The sequence below is a fragment of the Pungitius pungitius genome, chromosome 16, assembly GCF_949316345.1.
Source record: "Pungitius pungitius chromosome 16, fPunPun2.1, whole genome shotgun sequence".
NCBI lineage: Eukaryota > Metazoa > Chordata > Actinopteri > Perciformes > Gasterosteidae > Pungitius > Pungitius pungitius.
This window is the reverse complement of record NC_084915.1, coordinates 15,219,570-15,242,954: the sequence shown is the minus strand read 5'-3', so window position 1 is coordinate 15,242,954 and position 23,385 is coordinate 15,219,570. Positions and strand designations below refer to the sequence as shown.

Sequence of the window (23,385 nt, the reverse complement as noted above, 5' to 3'; positions counted from 1 at the left end):
TCCGGTTTTATGCCGACAGTGACCCTCTTCAGAAGACTCCTCACCCATACTTCAGTGCGTGATCAGATGGCATGTTAAGCTCTAAGATTTTAGTTTCTCGTTTTAGCCAATCACCACAAAGACTCAAAGACCTGGTGCAGAAATATCCACTTTTTGTTTTGCAGCCTGTTGTCATATACCTCCAAACTCTCATGTGTGAAACTGCATTCATGAAGACAAAGCCATTTCAATTGGTTCTCCGTCCCACGCAGGGAACATTTCAGTGCAATATATTGGCTGAAATGCCCAAATATGTTCCCCAAGTGGGCTGTATTTTTGGAGCTGATGTTGTGTAACTTTAGATGGGGCTCGACCTATAACCGGTATTGTTAACCATTCTGGCATAACCATGTAAGGACAGAACTGGAGCTAATTAACTTTTAATGGCACTCATTCATTTAAAAAATAAAACACATGTACAATAGAAACTTGTATCACAGTCCAAGAAATACATAAACTCTTTACCCTACATTGCCCCTTACGAAATAACACAACATCTTCCTTTGTTAAAAGTGAGGTCCAGAGATATCGGTCACTCTTTGTCCCATGAGGTGGAACTCCCAGTCAGACAGCTGCTGTAGAAACCCTGTGTTTGGTCGCACGTTGGGTTTACGTTTCAGCACGTACTTCCAGGCCTCCTAAAATAAAGTCACACCGACAGCATTATGTCCTGCGAATACTATGTCATATATGGTATGTTTGCTGATGTACTTGTTGTTACCATCTCGGTAGGATGGCTGCATTCGGCGCACGCTGTTAAAGACCTGAATGAACTCCACTTGCCTCCAGTGTGTATTTAAGGTGACGCATGAGAAAGGCGACGGCCACAGCACTGCAGCGGCTTCTGCCGTTCCTGGAAACCATCAGGACACAAGAGCCCGTGTCCATGTGTGTACCTGGAAACAAGAGGATAGATGGCTATTTATAGAAAGTTTTTAAAATTTCAAAAGGAACCTGCTCTCAAAACCTCTCAGTTGTAAAAAAAACACCCGGCTGAGTAAAACCTTGATTCTTTATACGAGACCCTAAATACGTGCAAGGATCTATTTAAGTAAAGCACAGCTTACCAATAACACTGCAAATACTTTCAAGAGTTGAATATAAATCTGCCCCAACCGAGTCAGCCACAGGGAAGTGAGTGACGCTCGTGCTCCCCTGTATGGATCTAGGCCAAAAAAAAAAATCAGACCAAAGGCAGTTTTCTCCAACGTTATTTCAAACCGATCCGATCATGTCTTACTCCAGGTTGTTGCTTTCCGAGATGCTGATGACGACGCTGACTTTCAGGTCCTGGAGGATGCTTGGGTCCATGCCTTGTTTCTCATCCCCCATGTACAGCAGCGCCGCTAAGATCTCCACCGGATAGGTCTTCAGGTTCTCCAGCTCCTGAGAAAGCCCATAAACAAACTCACCGTCAACCTGAATCAACCAAAAAGGCGATGCCGGATTACTAGTTGATGTTTGGATAAAAAAAAAGGTTTATAACAAATTACTGGACTAAAGGTCGGACAGTGATTTTTGTCGAGTCCGGATTGAACTTTGTCCAGACTTTGTGCCACTTGAATGATTGAGAGGAACCCCACAGAGCCCTCAGGTGCATCAGGTGCGTTTTCGTCTCACCGTGACGGTGTAGAGGATTTTCTCCGTGCATAAAAAAGGGTACAGAGCCGAGAACCTCTGAAAGCCTCCCCTCACTATGAGGACCGGGGAGAGGCTGGCTTTGGCCAGTTCCTGGGCACATTCAACCGCTCGTCCTGCAGTCACAGCGAGAAGCAAACCCATGAAAGTCACTTTACACACTTGTGGGCGAAATGCACGTTGAAACTACGAGCTTTCTGATGCCAGGGGAGTTTATGGAGACCATGCTAAATGCTGATACTTTGTCCAGTCACCTTGTCCCTGCAAAAAGGTTGTGTTGCTGTCATACACCACCACGTGCTGCATGCTGTCAACCTCCACGTCCTCTGGCAGGAGAAACGTACCCTTTGAATCCTGCAAAGAGGCAAACAGAACGTTTTCATATGCAACAAAACGAGAGGAAATTAAGCAGCACTGCAAGGCCTGTATTCTTCTTGTTTGTTATTATTTTTACAAAAAATATATATATTTGATCAAATTATGTTTTCTTACATTTTTTGGCCTGATCATTTGTTCTATGCCCCTGTTGCTTATGTTATGTATTTATTTTAAATATTTATTCTACCTGCCCAGGCTCTTTTTTAGAATTGTTTTTTGAACAAAAATGGTTGCATAAAACCACAAAAATGTGGATACAATAACATCCCTACCATTATGGCATTTTTAGCTGTTAGGATGTGACTCATTCTGTAGTCATCGGTTTCTCGAGCATCTACAAAGTCAAACATACAACACACAGGCACATGACTGCTGGAGCTAAATTGAATTAAAAGCAGATCAATCAAGCAGAATCCAACCCGTTCCAAGCGTCCGGCTTTAAAAACTGCGTTCCGGTCCATTTCTCACCTATCAGACAGAGGTAGTTGATCTCGGCCAGCCGTGACACCGAGCTGCACTGGTTGAGGAGATTGAAGAGTTCAAATGGTGGACACGTGCTGATTTGAGCCATTGCGCAAAGGGGGAAATCAGCCTTAGACAAATATGAATAATAAGCTAGCTAACAGCTTTTTAAATGAGCAAATGAAGTTTGTTTTCTGAGAGCATGGTTGCTGTGTTTTGGGTTCTGTTGCTAAGCAACTGAGTAACTACCCTCATTGGTGGCTGGTGATGAGATAGAATTCTTAAAGACACAGGTATCCATTTCTCACCAACAAAATGTAGATAACGAGTACATATTTCATCCACACATGTCGTTAAAAGCTTTAGTTGCATTTTATTTGTTTCTTTGGGCTGACAGAAAGCTGTGTCATAGCTGTGTATACCCGATGAACAAATCATTTAACCATTTCCTTGTGTTTTTTCCTCTTAATAATAAATGTAAGTTTACGCAAAACAATCCATAAACTTAATCTTTGGGTCATTTTGTAGATTAATATATTGTGACTTTGGAATATTCAAACTAACGCAGACTGTTGAAAACTAATATCATCTTTTAAAACAATTAGATATAATACGTTTTTTACAGAATAATGACCGTGGAATAAGACGCCATTTGTCACTGTTTTCATAAACCACCAGTCGATTATTGGTTAAAACAACTTAATATCTGATGAAAATAATCGTCAGTTGATGGTTGAACATGAACTCCACCTCACCCAACTAAAATAGTCCAATTCTGCTAATAATATTATGACGTATTATGTAATTTTCCTCAGGGGTAAGGGATTATCCTTATTGCCAACCAATTAATCCTGCCTTTTATTCTCAGCCTTGAGCTCCATTGCTTCACTTTGTGTTTCCAGTCAGAATGGAATGATGTGAGGGGATTTGCCTTCACAACTTTGGGTTAGTGGCATGATGTCAAATGTTGTCATACATTCATAATGTTGTCGTTTTTTTTAATTAAGACTTACAGTGGAAACAGTACAAGAAACATTTTATTTATGTATAAAATTGAAATACTCTCCATCGTCTGGTCTTTGCTGTCTGACACCTACAAATGCTATTAACTCATCAATAATTTACACTATTTAACAAAATGTTACAAAGCTTGATTTCCTTTCATCAACAAAAGAGACAAAAACACACTAAAATAGAAACAACGGAGGAATTCTCCATCATTTCTTAGTCATAAAAAACAAATTTCATGTTTTTTTGGGGATCATTTAGAATGACTCTACAAGGCTGGGCTTCAAACTACATCGACGTTTGGTTTAATGAAAACTCACATCAACAGGCAGTCATCACATTATTGTAAATTCCCCTGCTCTCGAAAGGCGATCTCTCCAAAATTTCCAGGCCAACGTGCAGGGAGATGCCTCCCCCGTGTCACAGAAGGAGCACCCGGCAGGACCGACCTCCCACCCGTTTAAACTGGCGGGCTCTCAGGTGATACACCTGTGTGGGGAAGAGGCAGCGGGCCCGTTAGGCGGGCTCAGACGTCCGCCGTGGTCGGGGGAACTGCTGTAGCACGGAGGGTTTTCCAGGTCAGGGGATCCAACGCTGTTGCTGGATGAGTCGTCCGTCGAAGGGTCCTGCAAAACAGGGGCGGCATCAGCCCAAATGTACTCTCTGCAAACACGGGTCCGGTTAAACAAAGTCCATGTTCTAAAACTGAATTTCTACTATTGATTTTATTGTCAGGTTTAATAATCACTCATCCACAGCTTAGTGGTCTTAGTTTGGCCGGCTACAAGAGATCATAGTGACGATTAGAGAGATACCTTTTGCTGCAGGATGTAAAGTGAAGTCACAGCATTTATCCCATTGTGCTTTTTCCTTTTTGGAAGCTCATCAGCTGCGGCACAGCACAAAACAGCATAAAACAGCATAAAACAGCATAAAACAGCATAAAACAATGTACACACATTGACAAATAACATTCCAGCTGATCTATTTTTCTCATAACCGTCATCACAGTGGAATATTCATTCGGTACAACCATAGTGTACAGTGTAAAAACGATGTACCTGTTTGACTGAGCGGTGAGTCGTCCAAGTGGTCATAAAAGCTGGAGAGATGCTTTGTACTTGGATGTCTTTGCCTGGCAAAAGAGAAAAGGGGTTTTAAATGCATTCGTGTCCTGTTATAATGATTGTGTATTTGCACTTCAGACGTCAGAAGTCTTAAGGAATTCAGGGTTGATTTCTAAAAAGCTGTTGTTATCCATTCGTACTCTTTGGTAGGCGTCCAGCAGGCACACACCGTCACCAAAGAGATGAGGAGGAAAATGCCTCCGGTGGAAAGGATAATGTAGAGGGAACTTCTTCCTGGTAGCAAATGAAAAATAACAACAAAATGCCGGCATATAATTGTAAATAAAATATGCAAACACGATCGCTTACTGTAGACGGTCAGCCGGATCGGCAGGCTCGTCACGTTTCCCACTGGATTCTCCACAGCGCAGCTGTAGACGTCATCGTCCGCCATCAAAACCCGTGTGATGGTCAAGAACTTCTGCTCCGGCGACAGCGTGAACCTCGTCACGTTGGTCAGCGGCTTTCCGCCTTTGAACCACCTGTACGCCGTCCTGGTTCCATTGTCGTGGGAGCAGTTGAGGACGACGTTTTCACTGAGCTCCAGTACCGCTAGAGCTTCCGTGTGGATGTAGGGCCTGGATATCGCCTCTAGATGAAGACGACAGCAGATTTAGTAGTTTTCAAAAGGATCTTTGTTGAGAGATGTATTTTTTGAAGGGGGGGGGGGGGGGGGGGGTTCATTTTGAGTAAACCAAAGAAAACATACTTGTATTCCACTGTCAGTAGAGCCCCTTACATGCAACACACTGTTTCTTTTAAGGTAATGTATATATTTTTTAAAAATCTATGGCATTTGTTTTTGGGCATATTATGGACACATTGCACTTTAATGCATTGTATATGACATACACTCACCGGCCACTTTATTAGGTACACCAGTCCAACTGCTCGTTAACACTTAATTTCTAAGCAGCCAATCACATGGCGCAACTCAGTGCATTTAGGCATGTAGACATTGTCAAGACAATCTCCTGCAGTTCAAACCGAGCATCAGTATGGGGAAGAAAGGTGATTTAAGTGACTTTGAACGTGGCATGATTGTTGGTGCCAGAAGGGCTGGTCTGAGTATTTCAGAAACTGCTAATCTACTGGGATTTTCACGCACAACCATCTCTAGGGTTTACAGAGAATGGTCCGAAAAAGAAAAAACATCCAGTGAGCGGCAGTTCTGTGGGCGGAAATGCCTTGTTGATGCCAGAGGTCAGAGGAGAATGGCCAGACTGGTTCGAGCTGATAGAAGGGCAACAGTGACTCAAATAACCACCCGTTACAACCAAGGTGGGCATAAGAGCATCTCTGAACGCACAGTACGTCGAACTTTGAGGCAGATGGGCTACAGCAGCAGAAAACCACACCGGGTGCCACTCCTTTCAGCTAAGAACAGGAAACTGAGGCTTCAATTTGCACAAGCTCATCGAAATTGGACAATAGAAGATTGGAAAAACGTTGCCTGGTCTGATGAGTCTCGATTTCTGCTGCGACATTCGGATGGTAGGGTCAGAATTTGGCGTCTACAACATGAAAGCATGGATCCATCCTGCCTTGTATCAACGGTTCAGGCTGGTGGTGGTGGTGTCATGGTGTGGGGAATATTTTCTTGGCACTCTTTGGGCCCCTTGGTACCAATTGAGCATCGTTGCAACGCAACAGCCAACCTGAGTATTGTTGCTGACCATGTCCATCCCTTTATGACCACAATGTACCCAACTTCTGATGGCTACTTTCAGCAGGATAAAGCGCCATGTCATAAAGCTGGAATCATCTCAGACGTTCGCTGTACTCAAATGGCCTCCACAATCACCAGATCTCAATCCAATAGAGCATCTTTGGGATGTGGTGGAACGGGAGATTCGCATCATGGATGTGCAGCCGACATATCTGCGGCAACTGTGTGATGCCATCATGTCAATATGGACCAAACTCCCTGAGGAATGCTTCCAGCACCTTGTTGAATCTATGCCACGAAGAATTGAGGCAGTTCTGAAGGCAAAAGGGGGTCCAACCCGTTACTAGCATGGGGTACCTAATAAAGTGGCCGGTGAGTGTATGTGGGGCATTAGCTGACACAGGATCGTGTTTCTCAGCAGCAGAGAGGGAGGAAACAGTTCTCCCCGACACGGATTGTCTGAACATCATCGCTTCCTCCTGATGTTCTTCAGCATGCAGGTGACCTTCACGAGGGCCTCTACGTGTGCAGGGCTGATGCAATGCTTCCACCATTAAATGGGATCGGAGAGATTAGAAGTAAGCACGAGCTAATACACGGTGCGGGGGGGGGGGGCATTCAAATTAAGGCGTCTTTTAAGGGGGGTTAATGGGCAAGCACAGCAGCTTGTGCCATAACTGCTGACAATGCACCCGCAGTAAATAAGCCTGTAATCAGTCTGCCCACACAAGCGTTGTCCGGTCAGTACAGGCCTGCACGCACTGTTGAGGCCTCCGTCGTTCTGTGCTGCCAGCCAGCGATGCCGCTCACACACACACGCTATTGTCGCCATGAAGCTTTTATTGTTCTTAAAAAGGACAAAGTGAACACAAGACCGTCCCGTTCCTAAACAAAGTCAACGTTCACATCTTTCGCTGTAGTTTCGCTACGTAAACAACGGCTGGGTTTTGTGTCCCGCCTTGACTTAAGCGCTTACAAAAGATGAACCAAAAGTTTGCTGCAGCCTCTCTGCCGCCTACTTCCCGACTTGCTATCCACCCAGGTAATCTGGGGTCTCGCTTTCAGGAGCTAATCATCACACTGAGGCATCATCCCTGCAAGCTTCCATCGTCCATACTCGACTCAACGAGGACCTGAATTGCATTTCGGAACCTCGCCAAAGACAGAAGTACGTTTTCTGGTTTGGAAGAGAAACCGTTACATTCAAGCGAACAAATGACACGCTTGTTTCACCCACCATCCACGGTGAGCGTGATGGTGCCCTCTCCCGGGAAGGTGTCATCTGTGATGGAGATCTCCACGTCGTACGTTCCGTCATCCGAGAGCCTGAGGTTGTGGAGAAGCAGAGTCCCATTTTCAAACACCAGGATGCGGTCCCGATACTCGGGCCTCAGGGTCCCGATGATGTCGGTTCCGATCGACTGGACGACGGTGACGGACTTTTCCCTGGCGAGCTGCCACTTGATGACCGGCAGGTCGAGGCTAGAGCTGCTGTAGCTGACGGACAGCAGTGCCTCCCCCCCCGCCGTGCCTCGAATGAGCGCGTTGGGGACGGTCATGTTCACGGCCAGCACCCCGGCTGAAGAGAACCAAACCAGAGAGGTCAGCAATTGATTGATTCACAGTGCATAGCTAGAGGGAAACGAGTGTATTTGTCAAAGTGCTATTCGTATGTATGCACATTGTTTTTTCACAATAAAGAAACACCAAGAGGAGTCTGCCTGCGATACTTGTCTGAGAGGTGTGCAACTGTTATTGATTTATTAAGTAAACTGACGATATTTCTGCAGGAACTATGCAACATTTAACGCTCAAGAAAAGTTTTATTTTTGGCATATCGTAAAATGAAAAATGATCGCAATATTGTCTGTACACAATTTGACGCCAATTCGATTCAGTGCATTAACTTCAGATGAGTGACACCCCCACCCAGCAACCCGCCCCGGTTTACTTCCTGCCTAAATATAAAAGGACCCTTTGACACTGAGTGTTGTCATTGCACATAAGTACATTGTGTAGTATATAAGTATTAAACTCTATTGCAAGAGCTTTATGAACAATCGAGACACAGGCATAGGTCAGGTCAGTTGAATGATATACAGTAGTTGGGTATCACGGGCCATCTCTGCTGTATACTGAATTCAGTTTGCATGGCAAATCTACATCACCATGGCAACAGCTGTCTTTCCTTGGGATGGGCCCAGCGGGAGCCAACAAAAGTGGGGATTGTTTGTTCGAATTTCCTTCTTGGCAGTTCATGAAAAGAACACTGGGAGCAGTCCAGATGCCACGCTGGCTCTGCAGAAACAGAGCGACTCAGTGACTCTGCTGCTAGTAACAACAATAGCAGGCCGCTGGTGAGTCACAGCTGAAAGTTACTGAATGTCTGAAAGCACTGGTTCACAATTACTGTATTACTTACAAAGGGTGGGCGAAAGAATTAAAAAGCCCCCACGCAGTGTAATGCAACCCAATGCCCCAGCGACACATGCTACTACCTCTGTGATGTCTTTGTCACTTAGTGTCGATAATCTAATATTAGTACACAATATTAATCATGGCACTGCAAAAACAACCACTAACCTCCGGTCATAAGATATTGCATCACTCCACATGTTCTATTTAAATGCATAGTAAATATGCAAGTTTAAAATCAACATACAGTTGGCGCCTGTTTTGCGCATTTTCTTCCAGAATCCTGCTAATAAAGTGTGTTTAGTTGCATCTTCTGCTACTGGGCGGACACTGATAGTTTCATCCAGCTAGTCGGTGCCGATTCACACAACATTACGGCTAAAATCATATCTGCAGCTTATAAACTTGCAAGTGACCATTGCTAGGCAAACCTTTAGCAAAAAGCCAAAGTAGAAAATGTGACTTACTTGAACTGAAGGAAGCGAGACACACGACGAGCATTAGAACCTGGGAAGCGATTTTGGATATCGAAGGGGCCTTCTTCTCCGCCTTCATCTTGGGTCTCAGGCTGTTTCCTCCCAGACAAACAGCATGATCTGTGACTCCGGGCAGGACGGAGAACAGTCCTTCATTGACGCTCTGCTGGGACTGAGTGCATGTTGTTCTCAACCGCCACTGTAGATGAAGGACAAAAGTGTGTGTGTGTGTGTGTGTGTGTGGATGTGCGTCGTGTTTGCTGTGTTTTTATTGCAACGATAACTGATATTTTAAAGAACAAGAAGTCATCGTTTATCATTGGGGGAGAGGATAATATGGGGGTAATACAAAGGTGTATTTACTCTTGAGGTATAATAGCAATCATCCCCTGTGTATGAGCTGACATTTTGGTTCAAAAGGACCGACCAACCAGCTGACATGACCGTCCTCCGAGGGGAATAAACGTTTTTGCGTGCACTTCATTTAGCATAATTCTTTGGTAATGTATCAACAGATTTAAACTCATGTTATCCGGCCCACCCACTGGTCCTCACACACAGTCGACACAGTGATGCAGCATGAGTTTGGCATTTTAATGACATAAGAGGTGGTACTGTGACTGACAAATAATTTACAGCAGGGTTACAGCGATGACGTCACGTTGCTCTCGCCATACATTTTGTGTTGCTGGCGAATGATTCGGATATATACTTCCATGTGTGGGAGTGCTAGAGACAGCGCTGCTTGAAAACGTATGATCTAAAACATGTTGGGGGGATTAGATTTTTAAGGGAGCAAAGCCACAGCTTAAGTGAAAAAGAATAAAACTGACAATGGGCTCTCATGCAGGCACATTTGAAAACATGTAGGAAAATAGTCTCACCAACACAAAAACATCTTTTCGGTTGAATACATAAGAGGCCAGGTGTACTTTCCTTTTCTAGGGTGACACCGAAACATTGAAATGTATTTGCTACACAAACTACACCATCACTTGACTACACTCTAACTCCTGGCCTTAGCGCATCTGTTTAATTAGCACACACACACACACACACACACACACACAAAGCCAACATCGGAGGATTATATTGACACGAGGTCATTCAAACATAAGCGTGGTCGTTTGTTTTGCATCATCAGCTTGGTCTTGGGAGATTGGTTGGGCTGCCCCAGGTTTACACTGGCTCAACAACAATAGAGTTAAGGTAACTAAAACACTGGCATCAAAAAGAAAGGTGAAAACATAGAACGCACATTGCAGAATTTAACCCACGGCAACAATGAAGCCCGTTAAAAAGGAAACACACAGAGGTAGATACACAATAAATAGGAATGACAATGTAGGTGCACAACGCCGTAAACAACTATGTGTAGTAAACGGGGGCCGATCAACAGTTACGTGTGAAATGAACAAAAGAATGTGTTTTTAAAACAAGAGCGTGTTTGTGTTTAATTTAAAACCCGCTGCTCTGTGGGTTATTTTCAGTCAGATGCTCCACTGAGGGTTTGTGTTCCTCGACACAAACAGTCTGCAGACAGCTCGCTGCAGTCTTTGTTTTAACATGACGTTACAATGGAGCACAAATGTCCTTTATGACGTCAGAACAACTCCATTGATGTTGCTTCATGTGACAATCTGTGTTTTTCTAGCTTTTAAAATTGAACTATTAAAACATAAAACAAACACAATTGATTAAAAATGATATCTAAATCTTCAGAAGACTGTGTGCAGTTGAGGTGAAAAGGGTGATTTGTTAAAACAGTGCTAGAGGCAGATGGAACGATGTTTGGAAAAAAGACCTTTACAGGACCTTTTTCTGTTGGAATGTCAAGTTTTTCAATTTCTGCACAAGTTTCATATTTATGGTGCAAGAAGCCGTTAATATCTAAACGCTGCACAAATTTTAAGTAATCACATTAAATACAAGAAGCAGTAACGCGTGCTTAAAGTCAAGAAAGGAAAAACAGGAGTATACATGTGATGTATATATAATGTTTAAGCATGTTATTGTGAGCTGGGACCTTCAGGAGGGAAACTCGCTGTGGGTCAGACGTTAGTATCACATTGTGGGTTTCTACCATACACTGTGTAAGAGTGTCAAGTTATGGATATAGGAACAAAGCAACACTGGCATTATTCTGTAGGTGCGACTGAAGCCAAGTCAATATAAAAAAATAAAGCAAATCCAAAAGGAATGTGAGAAAGAAAGGGAGCTTCATGGAAAACCTTTTGTTCCTACTCGTGACATTTTCATCATCAGTCACATCTTCACGACATTACGACACTAAGTTAAGGATGGAATGGTAGACATGTTTTCTCTGGGAGGTAAAAATAGAAATGGGGACTTGAGAGGGGGATTTAATAATGCTTTCAACTGCCAAAATAAAGGAAACATCCACAGCGTCTGTCCTGCTCCACTTCAGTACCACGCACACCCGCTTTAGTTTAGCTGAGATTGTTGATCACTTCAGAGGAAAACCCAATCTATTTAGTCTCCATTATTTATTTACTGTTTGGGTTCCGTTGTTTTGGCAGTTAGCTGCAAATGGCAGAAAATGATAAAACACTGCAATTTGTCATCAGGACGAAGCAGAGCCGCTTTGTGTTAAAGCGGCTCAGGTCTTCAGCACTGAGTCGTACGTCTGGTAGACGTACTGAGAAACCTCAGGGGCCCGACACTTGAGAGACAGCTGTGGAAAGAGACAGAACAATAAGAGAAACCACCCACTAACCTTTCAAATATGATCAAGATGTTGTTCTAAGAGCCTCATCAAATCGGTCATAAATAAACTTAATTTGCAGTTGAGAAAATTAGCGGGCTGAACCAAAAGTCCCAACAAAAAATTGTCTAAGAAGGTTTAAAGATAGATAATAAACCCAATAAAAACAAATCACTGTTCTGGATGATCATCTATTCTCTGCGTGTTGTGTAGAAACAATTGAGTAGATGGCTAAAAGAGGGAAGTAGAAATATACTTTTTTTCTACTCTGCCATTTTATTAAAAAAAAATCATTGACTAATTAATACACATTCTATTGAATAAATGTTCAAAAAGCTGAACTCTACCGTATAGTTGGGGTTGCCGGGCTGAATGCGGAGCTCAGCCAAGATCCAGATGCCGTTGGTTAACTTGAGGGACTGGTAGAGCATGTCCTGGCCTTCTACGTTCCTCTTGGCGATGGTGAAGATGTTGTTACCCTGCAGCTTGCCCGATACTGTGTCTGCAAGAATCAGAATCAATGTCAAAGTAGTGAACCACACACCCGAATTACTGAACAAACGCACACCTAGCTGTAAGCACTACTGGAACTGTGATCACTATGGGCACTAACACTAATGTTCACACGCGCTAACTCGCTAAGGGTTTAGAGAGGAATTGACGGGATGGATCTTTTGCGAACTATGACCTGCACCCTTTGGATTTCAGTAAACCTGACCAGGTCTCTACAACACCGCGCCGTGCTAAGAACCGCCCCCATCCGGCTAACGGTGGCACAATTATGAGCGAGTTGGAAGAGTCCTTCGGCTACAGAGGAAGAGGAGGTTTTCTGCGATAGTCATGTGGGTGGAGAAAGAAAACAGAGAGAGAGGTGAGGTACCGCTGAGGTGTCGAGAGTTGTGGCCATTTGATGATTTTTTTCTAAGCACAATAAAAGGTTATTTCTGTTTAAGTGTTGTTCACAAAGTTGTTTAATCCTTGTTAGTGAGCATTTGTCCTTTCCTGAGCTCATCCATTCACCTGCCAGGTGTGGCATTATCAAGATCCTGATTGAACTATTCAGTTTAATAACTTTAGAAACATTGTTAAAACTCCTACCTGCGTTGAGGTGGCATTCCTTTATCTGATACTGTAGCTCATTCTCATTGGGGATGTCTTTCCAGGTAGCCAGGAACACCTGTCGCTCTGAGGGAAGAACAACGGTTGTCAAAATGAGTAACGTTGTTTGTGGTGTAGATATAGATTTGATGATGTTTTATAAAGTTGTTATTAACAATCATACCCATTTTCCCATCCTCGACAAAGAATATGTTGAGAGGGATGAGAACACTGAAGTAGAAGACATCAATGTTGTTCTTCACAGCCACCTGGGAACAAGTTAACAAAATAGGTTTGATGTTAGATATTCTGGGGATAACAAGACATTTATCGCAGATTCCCCGATAAAGAAAACACACATTGTGCTCAAAAATAATTTGAGCACGAAAAAAAAGAAGAAGTGCGGTCAGTCAAAAAGGAAACAGCTTGGTGAGTGGGGCAATAAACTGAAAATGCTGCCCTGCGCCTTTTGAGTGTGTTGCACTGCTGTTTAAATGGCGATTGATGGCTTACATACCTGGAGGTTATTGAGTGGGTCCATCTTCATGACCGGCCCAATGGTGTTAATAGGCAAAGAGACCTCAATGGTCTGACTGGGCATCAGCGGAGTGTGAACGGGCAGAGGACTGGTGGGGATCATCCCGAAGCTGCATGCATGACATTATCAAAAATCACAACCATCAATAACAATCACCACCTGTTTTCAGCTAATTTATGTGGTACACAAACTTAGAAGTTAATGCAGTCTAATACACCAGCTCTGCTGAAAAACACTGTTCGATTGCAGTAATATTGCGGTACACAACGTTTTCTGTGGCCCCTCCCACCGACCTGTTCTTGTTGAACTGGACAGCGAAGTCGGTCATGTGCTGCAGGGCCTTGTTGGTGAAGGTCATGTCCATGTACATGTGGCCCTGGCGGCGAGAGAAGGTTCCAGAGATCTCCAGACCCTTGGCCTTCACTGCAGGCAGCCAAATCTGGTAAAAAAAACAGGGTAATTACTTCTACAGATAGTACATTCAAAAAGCTTGGTAAACTCCCGCTACACTTGATTGCGTCGACTACTCTGCATTTTTAAATGCTCTTTCAGTATGATGGCTTTTCTGCAACATGGGGAACAAAACGTTGCGCAATAATTCAAATTCAAGTAATGCCAGATTTTACATGGAACTGGCAGCTGATTTGATGTTCACAATATTATAACAAGCTGGAATTAACAGATGTGTTGCCATAGCAAACCCACTACTCACAATATATATGTAAGGTCTAGTCAATGATAGGACACAAACAGACCCGTTAACAGCAGACGTTTGCAAAAAGAAAAATGTGCAAGTTGACCCAAGTTGACGACTGAAGTGGCGTGTTGTATTTAAAGTGGATTGATAATGTCTCACACTGATTTCTATTTTATTGACAGCTATACAACTGTGATTGACTTGAATGTGTGTTATCCATCACAAGATGATACTGAAGTGGCGTGAACTCACTGATTTTGGGGCTGTGTGACCTCCTGTGGTGATGGCCATGCCTGTGGAAAGCTCAAACAAGTCGCTAAGGCCACTGCTGACCGCTTGTGGAGCTGGTGTAGGGGACGGAGCAAAAGTACTGGGAACAGATGAGGGGATGAAGTTTTGTCCCACCTAAAACCACACAAAAAAAACACAAAATACACAATCTACAAAACTATAATTTTGGAAAGCATCACTTGACCATTTTGCAATACACCTACAAATAAAAGCATAGACCAAAAATATATAGAAAATAACATATTCCAGGCATTTTATCTATACAGAGGAAACAGCAGAGTAAACATCTAAAGACGTGTGGTGTGCTGAATTCAGCAAGCATGCAGCATGCAGACATGCAGACTGCCAAACAAAAGGGCTTGACTTACTGCAGGACTTCCCCCAACACCTCCGCCCAGGTCACCCCCCAGCTACAGGAGAGAAGAGAGGCCCCCAAAGACAGCATCCAAACATCAGACCGACCAAACACACAAACAAAGAAAGAGACAGAGACTTTCTTAGCAACCGCAACCCATCCCCAACCCAAGTGGAGCCGCTAACTTTTCTGGGAAGGTAGCAAGTCTGCACGGCATGTTAGACGTTAAAATAAGCCTATAAATATCTGAAAAGAGCCCAGTTAGTCCAGCGGCTAGAAGAAGTTAAAAAAGTGACCAACAACAAAGGAAAACACGCAGAGGCTTTAGAACTAATTTATTCTGGACTAACTAATTTAAACTTTTTTTTTTTCTAACTCAAATTTGAAAGCAAAATGTGTGTGTTCAAGCTCACCAAACTGTCCAGGCCTCCTCCCAGAAGGTCTACGGCCCCCATCTGCATGGAGGAGATCTGGGGCACATTGACCGGGGGGCCCAGGTCCAGGTTGAGCAGGTCACCCAGCAGGTCCCCCTGGCTGGGGATCACGCTTGGCTGGTCCATGGCAGCTGCTGGCCCGCTGCTCACTGGGCTCTCACCAGTGTCAATGCTGTCATGGGAGGACACAGAAGTACAGGTAAGCGACAGGAAGTCAATGGTATGACATGCGTTACTAATAAATTAAGATAAAATAATCCATATTAGTCCTGCAGCGGGAGTTTAATATTATAAAGACATTTAGGGATACAACTTTAAAGTGTCTATTTTATGGTATCTTGATTTTAAACTGACACTTCTATCTTGACCTATTCAAAGTTCTTTAACGTACAGATGTCCAGCTTTATATTTTTAATAAAAAGATGCTCATATTTATTATATATTTACAATTTGCTAAATGAAATACAAGCACAATTTGTTCACTTCGATTTCTTATTATTCAAGAACACATTCACCTTCCGTGTCAAGTGCAACATCTGTAAAAGGCCAGCATGACATTAATAAGGAGAAAGCTGACGACATCAAATAAAAAAAAAATCAAATGACCTGCTGTGCTGCACAGGAAGGTGTTTCCGGTGGACTCCGTGGCTGCCCTCCACGAAGGCGCTGGGCGGTTTGTGGTAGACGGACGCCAGGGAGCCAATGTGGCAGATGAGCTCATCCAGTAGGGTGGGCTCAATCAGGTCGGTCTCCTCAGAGATCAAGGGCTTCTCGGACAACACCACCTCCTTGGCGGTAACCGGGTCGGTGGACAACAGGCGCCAATAAATGTAGCCCCTGTCACGCAGGTCGGGGTTGTCGGAGTCCTGCGGATGAGCGGAGAATTCAATGCGTGTGCCGGAAAAAATGTTTTAATGAATGATATTTTGATCAAGTCATCAGACCATGAGCCACGAAAAGAATAAAGCTCAGAGAGCACAAAAAACAAGATCCGGCAGTAATTTAGCAAATCATCAAACTGCCGTCGACCTGCACTTCCCCCGGATAAATGACGATGCTCACCTGTGTGGCCAGGCTCAGGACCTGCTGCACCAACTCCTGAGTCTCCGACGGCTTCTTAAGGAACAGCTTGACGATGGCGGTCAGCAGAGTGAGCTGAACCTGTTCATCAAAGCACACACAGATATTTTACTGTTATCTTCAAGGTTCAATGCCTCCCAGAGTCCCCTTCCTCATCCACCCGGTGGGAGAATGAATGATAATGATTATACTATGATCAAGCGTCATCCATTATCATTAGACTCATTACTTGTATTGGGTACGCTCGCTCATAAAATGGTTTCAATTATCTGGCTAAACTTCTGGCTTGTCAATGAGAACAAGATTATCACAAGTTATGGAAACAATGTCCAAACTCAACTGGGCTGAATCCCTCTCAAGTGAAATGAATGGACCCACCTGGGTGCTCTCGTCGTGGAAGCCCTCGAGGAAGCTCTCCAGCAATTCATCGGCGTTATCGATCCGCTCGGCGTACTCGCCAACAATCCAGATCATGGCGGCTCGAGCGTCCGGCTCATCCAGGGAGTCCAGATTCTCACACAGCGTAGCAATGATGCTCTCATACCTGGAGAAAAGCAGCATTTCAATGGTGAGAATTAAACTTTAGGGTACAGATGTACTGTCATCGGTTTCTGCTGCTCAAAACGTTAATGATACGTGACATTAACCAGATCGCATTAAATTATCGATTAGTCCAGCTTGTGAATGACTGGACGACTTTAACTAACTTCAGTTTGTGTGGAGGACTCATTGTGTGCAGTTGTTCTCAGGGGTACAGTGGGGAACATACTTGTTGGGGTACTTGCGAAAGATATCCCTGATGACCACGATAGCCTCCTGAACCACGTAGTTCACCTTTGTCTGGATGAGGTCCAGCAGGGTGCTGACACAGCGCTCAGCTGATTGCTGCAGAGAGAAACCGTGTCACCGTGACTTAGAAGGAAACGGTCAACTCGGGACACAGAAGTATTAATGCATGCTAAAGAGAAGAGTTGGGAGAAATTACTATCAATCATGTGAAGTCCTTTATGAAAAGTTGGAGCTAAAAACATGTGATAAATATTCATAGTTGAAACAGCTTTAAAGCCATGATTTATGTTCATTTGTAACCCCAAATCAACTGTTTAATAAACACACATAAGGAAAAGTATCCACATCAGGGAGACAAATGAATTATAATTTTAATCTCTGATATTATGATATTACTAATGTCACAATGCCCTGTTAACAATTCTGAAGTGAGTTCAGATTATTGTGCTGTGATGCACACAAGAAGCATTTCTTACCTCCACTTTGATTGCACAGCGTCCGATGGCTCGAACAGCCTTACGCACAAAGTCAACGTCCACCTCGGTGGCGTATTCCTTCAGTTCAGCCAGCACCTGGAGGTGTCAAGAGTTTAAAAGTGTAATATACCGTCAGAGTACGCCACACATATCTAAAAGCTTTTTTTAGTTGTGGTTAAATTTGATTGGTTTCGTTCCAATTTGAATACTCAGTATCAAGTTTATCCCTCCCACAAAGCTTCCATGTTGTTTCATATAAAGGTTACCTGAGCGATGTTGGCCTGAGAGGCCAAACGGATCATGATGTCTAGCTTCTCCAGTTTCACGTAGATAGGGTCGTTGTACTTGACAAAGAACACCTTGATCTCCTGCTTCAGGATCTCAGGTCTGCACGCAAGGCACAAATGTTACACATTGGACTGTGGGAAACCGTCATGCAAAACAAACAAGTGGAATTTGGGGAAATTGCCCTCAATACATGACAATGTTTTTTCTTTGTCAAAATTACATCTGAAAAAAAGGGATGTATTTCAATTTAATGGCTAGATTTTACACATTCACAAGATCAGATGTTCCTTTTGAATGAAGCCCCTACAAGCTCGCTATAATCCAGGGGCGCGACAAATGAACAACATGCAAATGAAAAATACGGCAGAAAAGAAAAGAATGTGCACGCTCGTGATCACGTACCTTTTCTGAACAATGAGGTTGATGTTCCTCAGAGCCACGTACTGGACCTCAGGCTCTCCAGAGAGCAAGGTGACCAGCGGTGGGGATAACTTCTTCAGCAGGGTGTTGTAGTAATCAGAGTCCTTGGGCAGCAACTCCAGGAACTTCATCAGCACCTTGACAGCTGACAGGACCACTGCCGAGTTTGCGTGGGAAAGCCGGGGAGTGACGCGCTCACAGATGCTTTGAGAGGGAAGCACGGAGAAAGCGGTGAGCGACAATCAGGGGAATGGGGGGCGGGGAGGACGTTGATTTGAATCAACTATGAAAAAAGGAGAGTGCCGCAGTGTTTATTCTGATCCGACGTCTGCTGTTACACAGTTTGGAGTTTCTAAGCTTGCTAAGAAGACACTAGCACATTAGAATTCTGAATTAAACACATATTTAAGTTTAAGTTAAGTAATTTAAGTAAGAATTGTTAAAATCATGAATAGTCGCTATATGACGACCAGTCCTACGTTAGCCTGAGGGATGGCTACCTTTGGGCTTCGCGCTCATCCTTGGGGTTGTAGTTGGACAAGCAGTCCAGGATGAAGATCTGTCCCCACTCGGTGCACTCGTTGAGGGCCGTCAGCAGCTTGTTGATGTTCTGGGGATTGAGGTCCAGCAGGTTGCTGTTGGGGTGAGACTCGCTGATCTCAGAGAGGGCAGCGACGGCGTTGGCCACGACCTAAAGGACGGAGGTATTTTTGTTGTTATGCCATTTGGATTTCATAACTTTAGACCACGGGAAGACTTTAACATTTCTGTGAACCGTCTGGGCAGGCCCCGTGTTGTATGTATATTTTTATTGGAGGTAACAGAACGTAACGGCAAAAAACTGATACTATAACACATGTAAGCCCCACTTATCACAAGCTCCAAATACTCAGTTGACGCTATTCTTCCACTGGTCGTGTTGACGAGCAGACAACACGGTTGGAACTCTAGAGGTCACCAGCTAAGGCTGCGGTGAAAAAGAGCCTAAGCCTACCATGGGGTTTGAGTCGGCAATGAGATCCCTCAGGGAGTCCAGGAAGCCCTGGTCCTCCACCATCTGGGCGTTGATGTCATGCAGTTTTGCCACGCAAACCGCCGCCGTCTTCCTGACGTACGGGTCCTCGTCCTTCAGGCATTTCCTCAGCGGCTCGCACAGGTACTCGGTGATCTTGTCCACCCGGATGCAGCCCATGGTGCGGACGGCCAGGGCTCGGATCAGAGGGTTGGGATCTTCACAGTCCTGAAGGGTACAGCGAGAAAGAGAGTTGTGGTTTTAATGAGATTAGATGTGCGGTTTGAGCCAAAAGTGAATTTCTACAATTTTCTAAGTCCAAAAAATATTAAGACCTTAAATGCATCGATTGTGTATCGGGATTTATCTCTCAAACAGAACATGCCGTTAGAGAAACAAGAATTTAGGGACTTGCCTTGACGAAGCTGTTCACGGCCATGATGGCCATGTCAGGTTGGCTCTTGGCGTAGTTCATCAAGTAGAGGTAGACCAACTTCTTCAGCTCCAGGTTGTCGGTCTGCATGCAGTTCACCACGTCTGGAAACAAAGAACTGACAAAGAAGCGAGAGGCCCTCAGTCAGACTCTTGATCATATGTTTACATGTTTTCTCTTTCAGAAGTGTTGCACAATCTGGATGCCAAGTAGAGTACCAGACTGCCACCTGCTTATGCTAATAATTTATGCAATTTGCATGCATGCTGATTATTGTTACAATTGTGATTATGCTCATGTAACATTCATCATTGAAGATATTTAAAAGTCCATGAAAGGCAGGTTCATGTTCAAGTAACGTAAACCAAAACCATTTTTGTAAACGTTAAGAATACTCTACCACCACCTCTTTCTACAGAATGCTTCTAGCTACACTAGTTCTTCTCGTCTTTAAGATTCACTCATGCTAGAGGTATGTGGTGAATACACATGAGCAACTGAAGTCTGAACTGATTTGCTTGGTATACAACAAAGGCTTGACAGTTGCCATAAATCGGAGAGTTTAGGTTTAAACAAATACCTGACATCCTTGCCAACAGTCATGGCGGCAATGACCTTTTTCACTGCCTCTTTTCTCTTCTCCTTCTTCTCATTGTTCAGCTCGGCCTTCAGTTCAAAGATCTCCCCTGTGAGACAAATCACAACATGCGTTGGCAGCAGCACAGTTGGAAAATGATGTCAAATAACACGGTTTCTGACTGATGCCCACTTCAGCACCACTTACTCACCTTTTTTGTTCGTCGTGAAATATTTGGAGTCCGTCATGATTGTGGTCCTTTACGTCTGCACAGAAGAAACACATGGCATTATGTCACCAGGGAAATCTGCAATAATGATTCATTTCATCCCTCCCCAAATTGACAGGTTCACATAAGTCTCTTTTTCTCGCTTATCTGGTATTTGATTAAGTAGTGTGGTGATAAAAAAAATAGTATCTCTACATCATTTAGTTAATTAACTGCATCCAACATGATCTAATTTGGTTAAAATTATTTTTTTAATATATAGTATGTATTTGTTTAAAATTGGATACAGCTGTTTTTGTATACTGAGTAAAAAAAGAGGACAACAATACTGATATTTTTCTATTTCCAGTGCATTAAAAATGACTGCATCTGCACTGCATCTCTCCTTGTGTATTGGTTTATCTCGCAATTTGATTGCAGCAAAATAGGTTTGTAAGCCAAGTAAAGACTGACATATTTGGACACAATTAATGGGTGATGATGCTTAAACCAAGTGCATAACACAAAGCATAGAAGCGTCTCCAAAACGAACATAGAATAGTTTTTTACTGCAGTGAATTTCAATGTGGCACTCACAGGATACCACTTTTACCACAAGTCAGATTTCTGCCCTCCTAGGTATTGCGTTAGCGTGTTTGCAACAGTGAGCTCACAACTACCTCAGGAGCCAACACCAGCACGTTTACTGGAAGCTTCATGACAAGGATCTCCACGATGGAGCGGAGGCACAAAATAATTAAATCCCAATTTACAATGCAAAGCGGTTCATTGGATTGGTGTAAAGCACATTGCCAAGTGACGGTGGAGCTCTGCAGAGATGGATCAGGGGTCCCTGGGTGGCAAACCGTAACGCTTTAGCAGCACACAATCAAATTTTAGGCAAGTGTTTCCAACTTTGTGGCAGTTGCAGAAGGCCAGTTCATATTTCAAGTGTAATGCAACGTTAATTCCCATCTTGTTTATACGTCTATTACATTTTATTGCAAGATATTAAACGCCATCATATTCAATATAATCAAGTGACAAATTATTTTGTAATCCATCGATTTTGCAGTAAGGTTTTACATACTATTTAGTGTAAAGATGTTTATATTTACACATTCGTTCTAGAAATTCGGCAAAAATAACGTATAAATAAATACGCACTAGTGTTTTAAATCGGCATAATGTCAATGCATGACAATTTGGATTTAACGTAATGTGTCATTTTAAATCACAGCTGGGTCTTCGCTACGCTAACGTTAGCTTGAAAACGTAGTTTAGCTGGCAGCTAACCTCTTTTAAAATCCCATAGACTTCGCCTAGTAACGTTAAATGCTAAGTTGACGTCAGTTCCATCCATTACCTTGTGAAATTCACAACAAGCCTTAAATACGTTGTGACATTTCCCTCAAAGCTCTGTGCGTGACAACGACGGACCGGGGGTTGACCTCTCTTCTGCGTCGAGATAGTTTAACGTTGGCTAACGTTTACGTTACAGTCAATGCAAAGCACAGCGGTTTCACTGTGGCTAACGTTAGCTTGCTGAATTGCTAGCGTTAAGTGTCGGAGTTACAACGGTTGGCGCGACGAGCGACGCCGGTCAGCGAACGTTACGAGCACGAAAAAGCGGCTTCGTCGGGCAAAACTCTGCCCCATTCGGGTGTGACTTGCTTCGTTGCGAGCATTGAGTATGTCATCGGAAAAAAGAAAAAGTCACCAGCGGCCCAGTTTGCACGGCTGCTCGCTGACAGAGAGCTGTGTTATCAACGCTAACGCAGCTACGTGATGTGTGTCTCGGCCGGAAAAAAAACACACACAAGAACAGAAACTGCAACGCAGTTATGGAAATGTTGAACTTATAATATTTAAAATACCTGATGGAGTTTATGTTAGCGGGAAATGGGAGTGCGAGACGCAGCTTGGACCCTTCCTTTTCCAGGTTGAGGAAGATGGAGACTCGGGACTGGGGTGGTACGTTCGCTGTCATCGGAAACGGGAAAACTTCCCACTTAAATCGAACCTTTGATTCGACTGACCCAATGCTTTGTAAAAGACTATGATTCAAGATGATATGATCTGGACTTGTAAATAGTGATGGCTTTATATACACACAATCAAACACAACTTATTTAAGACATTGCTGGTTAAGGGAACGGCGAGTGCCCACAACAGTGAACGTAGCACGAACGGAGCTTCTTGGTTGGGATCAAAATGATGTCGTAAATGACAATAATGAGAGTAGCAATTGGAAGGTTTATTGCAAAAGGGAACTGTCTATTACATCCTTTTTTGTTTTTTAAACCGACATTGGCCATTTCATTTAACTATGCTATTCCGGGGCTGAGGATATTCCACCACAATGGCTGAAATGCTGATTGTTTGTGTCTGGTTCTGGGGAGCATAGCATTAATTGACCCCTGTTATGGAAATGTTGAAATTTTTCAAATACCTGATGGAGCGGGGAAATGGGAGTGTGACACGCAAGCTGGAGAATGAAAATGCAAGCAATACAATCGTAAAATCAACCAGAGACAAACAGGAAGCCAGATGAGGAAGGCCAGCGCGAGTGATATGTAGTTCTGCTTCCTTTTCCCAGTGAGAAGACAAGGAGCTGCACTTTGTACAAGCTGCCGAGAGGACTGTTCCACGCCCACATACAATAACGGAAGTCTGACCATAAAATCATGTACAACTTTCTTGAGGTATGTGGGAGAGAAATGAGCCTTTGCCTAAAAGTCAAGGTCAATAA

At 43.6% G+C, this 23,385-nt stretch overlaps 3 protein-coding genes across 5 annotated transcripts; all 3 read right to left on the bottom strand.

Moving 5' to 3' along the window:
• Positions 1-420: 420 nt before the first annotated feature.
• Positions 421-3,357, bottom strand: styxl1 (serine/threonine/tyrosine interacting-like 1). Of its 2 annotated transcripts, none has more exons than XM_037467697.2 (8): positions 2,524-3,357; positions 2,328-2,389; positions 1,932-2,031; positions 1,660-1,793; positions 1,280-1,425; positions 1,107-1,204; positions 823-935; positions 421-677 (listed from the first exon to the last, which is right to left on the bottom strand). In XM_037467697.2, the coding sequence occupies exons 1-8, from the start codon at positions 2,624-2,626 to the stop codon at positions 546-548; spliced, it is 888 nt and encodes a 295-aa protein (XP_037323594.2). In that variant the 5' UTR covers positions 2,627-3,357; the 3' UTR covers positions 421-545. The 2 variants fall into 2 exon arrangements, with proteins under 2 accessions (XP_037323594.2, XP_037323595.1); XM_037467698.2 differs by having other exon boundaries at positions 537-677; positions 761-935.
• Positions 3,358-3,498: 141 nt separating this feature from the next.
• Positions 3,499-9,410, bottom strand: LOC119215486 (hepatic and glial cell adhesion molecule-like). Its single transcript, XM_037467694.2, has 7 exons — positions 9,204-9,410; positions 7,559-7,900; positions 4,962-5,243; positions 4,793-4,886; positions 4,587-4,660; positions 4,341-4,414; positions 3,499-4,151 (listed from the first exon to the last, which is right to left on the bottom strand). The coding sequence occupies exons 1-7, from the start codon at positions 9,289-9,291 to the stop codon at positions 4,002-4,004; spliced, it is 1,104 nt and encodes a 367-aa protein (XP_037323591.2). The 5' UTR covers positions 9,292-9,410; the 3' UTR covers positions 3,499-4,001.
• Positions 9,411-9,785: 375 nt separating this feature from the next.
• On the bottom strand, positions 9,786-22,647 carry ap2b1 (adaptor related protein complex 2 subunit beta 1). 2 transcript variants are annotated; one of them, XM_037467664.2, is made up of 22 exons: positions 22,511-22,647; positions 20,637-20,691; positions 20,429-20,534; positions 19,831-19,966; positions 19,398-19,643; positions 18,904-19,094; positions 18,386-18,607; positions 17,962-18,082; positions 17,696-17,791; positions 17,200-17,315; positions 16,809-16,974; positions 16,413-16,511; positions 15,957-16,216; positions 15,330-15,522; positions 14,930-14,971; positions 14,523-14,675; positions 13,867-14,012; positions 13,553-13,682; positions 13,220-13,304; positions 13,036-13,122; positions 12,285-12,439; positions 9,786-11,907 (listed from the first exon to the last, which is right to left on the bottom strand). In XM_037467664.2, the coding sequence occupies exons 2-22, from the start codon at positions 20,671-20,673 to the stop codon at positions 11,833-11,835; spliced, it is 2,862 nt and encodes a 953-aa protein (XP_037323561.1). In that variant the 5' UTR covers positions 20,674-20,691; positions 22,511-22,647; the 3' UTR covers positions 9,786-11,832. The 2 variants fall into 2 exon arrangements, with proteins under 2 accessions (XP_037323561.1, XP_062414020.1); XM_062558036.1 differs by lacking the exon at positions 14,930-14,971.
• Positions 22,648-23,385: the final 738 nt, after the last annotated feature.

What these genes read in the sequence shown, in the direction of transcription:
- ap2b1 (XM_037467664.2), bottom strand. Translation starts at nt 20,673, where the DNA reads ATGACGGACTCCAAATATTTCACGACGAACAAAAAAG. An exon ending in CTTCCTGTGCAGCACAGCAG is followed by an intron (nt 15,523 to 15,956) that starts GTCATTTGATTT and finishes CTCCCATGACAG; the next exon opens with CATTGACACTGGTGAGAGCC. An exon ending in GGAATGCCACCTCAACGCAG is followed by an intron (nt 12,440 to 13,035) that starts GTAGGAGTTTTA and finishes TGATTCTTGCAG; the next exon opens with ACACAGTATCGGGCAAGCTG.
- LOC119215486 (XM_037467694.2), bottom strand. Translation starts at nt 9,291, where the DNA reads ATGAAGGCGGAGAAGAAGGCCCCTTCGATATCCAAAATCGCTTCCCAG. An exon ending in TCTCGCTTCCTTCAGTTCAA is followed by an intron (nt 7,901 to 9,203) that starts GTAAGTCACATT and finishes GGTTCTCTTCAG; the next exon opens with CCGGGGTGCTGGCCGTGAAC. An exon ending in CTCACCGCTCAGTCAAACAG is followed by an intron (nt 4,415 to 4,586) that starts GTACATCGTTTT and finishes GCTGTGCCGCAG; the next exon opens with CTGATGAGCTTCCAAAAAGG.
- styxl1 (XM_037467697.2), bottom strand. Translation starts at nt 2,626, where the DNA reads ATGGCTCAAATCAGCACGTGTCCACCATTTGAACTCTTCAATCTCCTC. An exon ending in CAACTACCTCTGTCTGATAG is followed by an intron (nt 2,390 to 2,523) that starts GTGAGAAATGGA and finishes TTGACTTTGTAG; the next exon opens with ATGCTCGAGAAACCGATGAC. An exon ending in ACCTTAAATACACACTGGAG is followed by an intron (nt 678 to 822) that starts GCAAGTGGAGTT and finishes ACTTTATTTTAG; the next exon opens with GAGGCCTGGAAGTACGTGCT.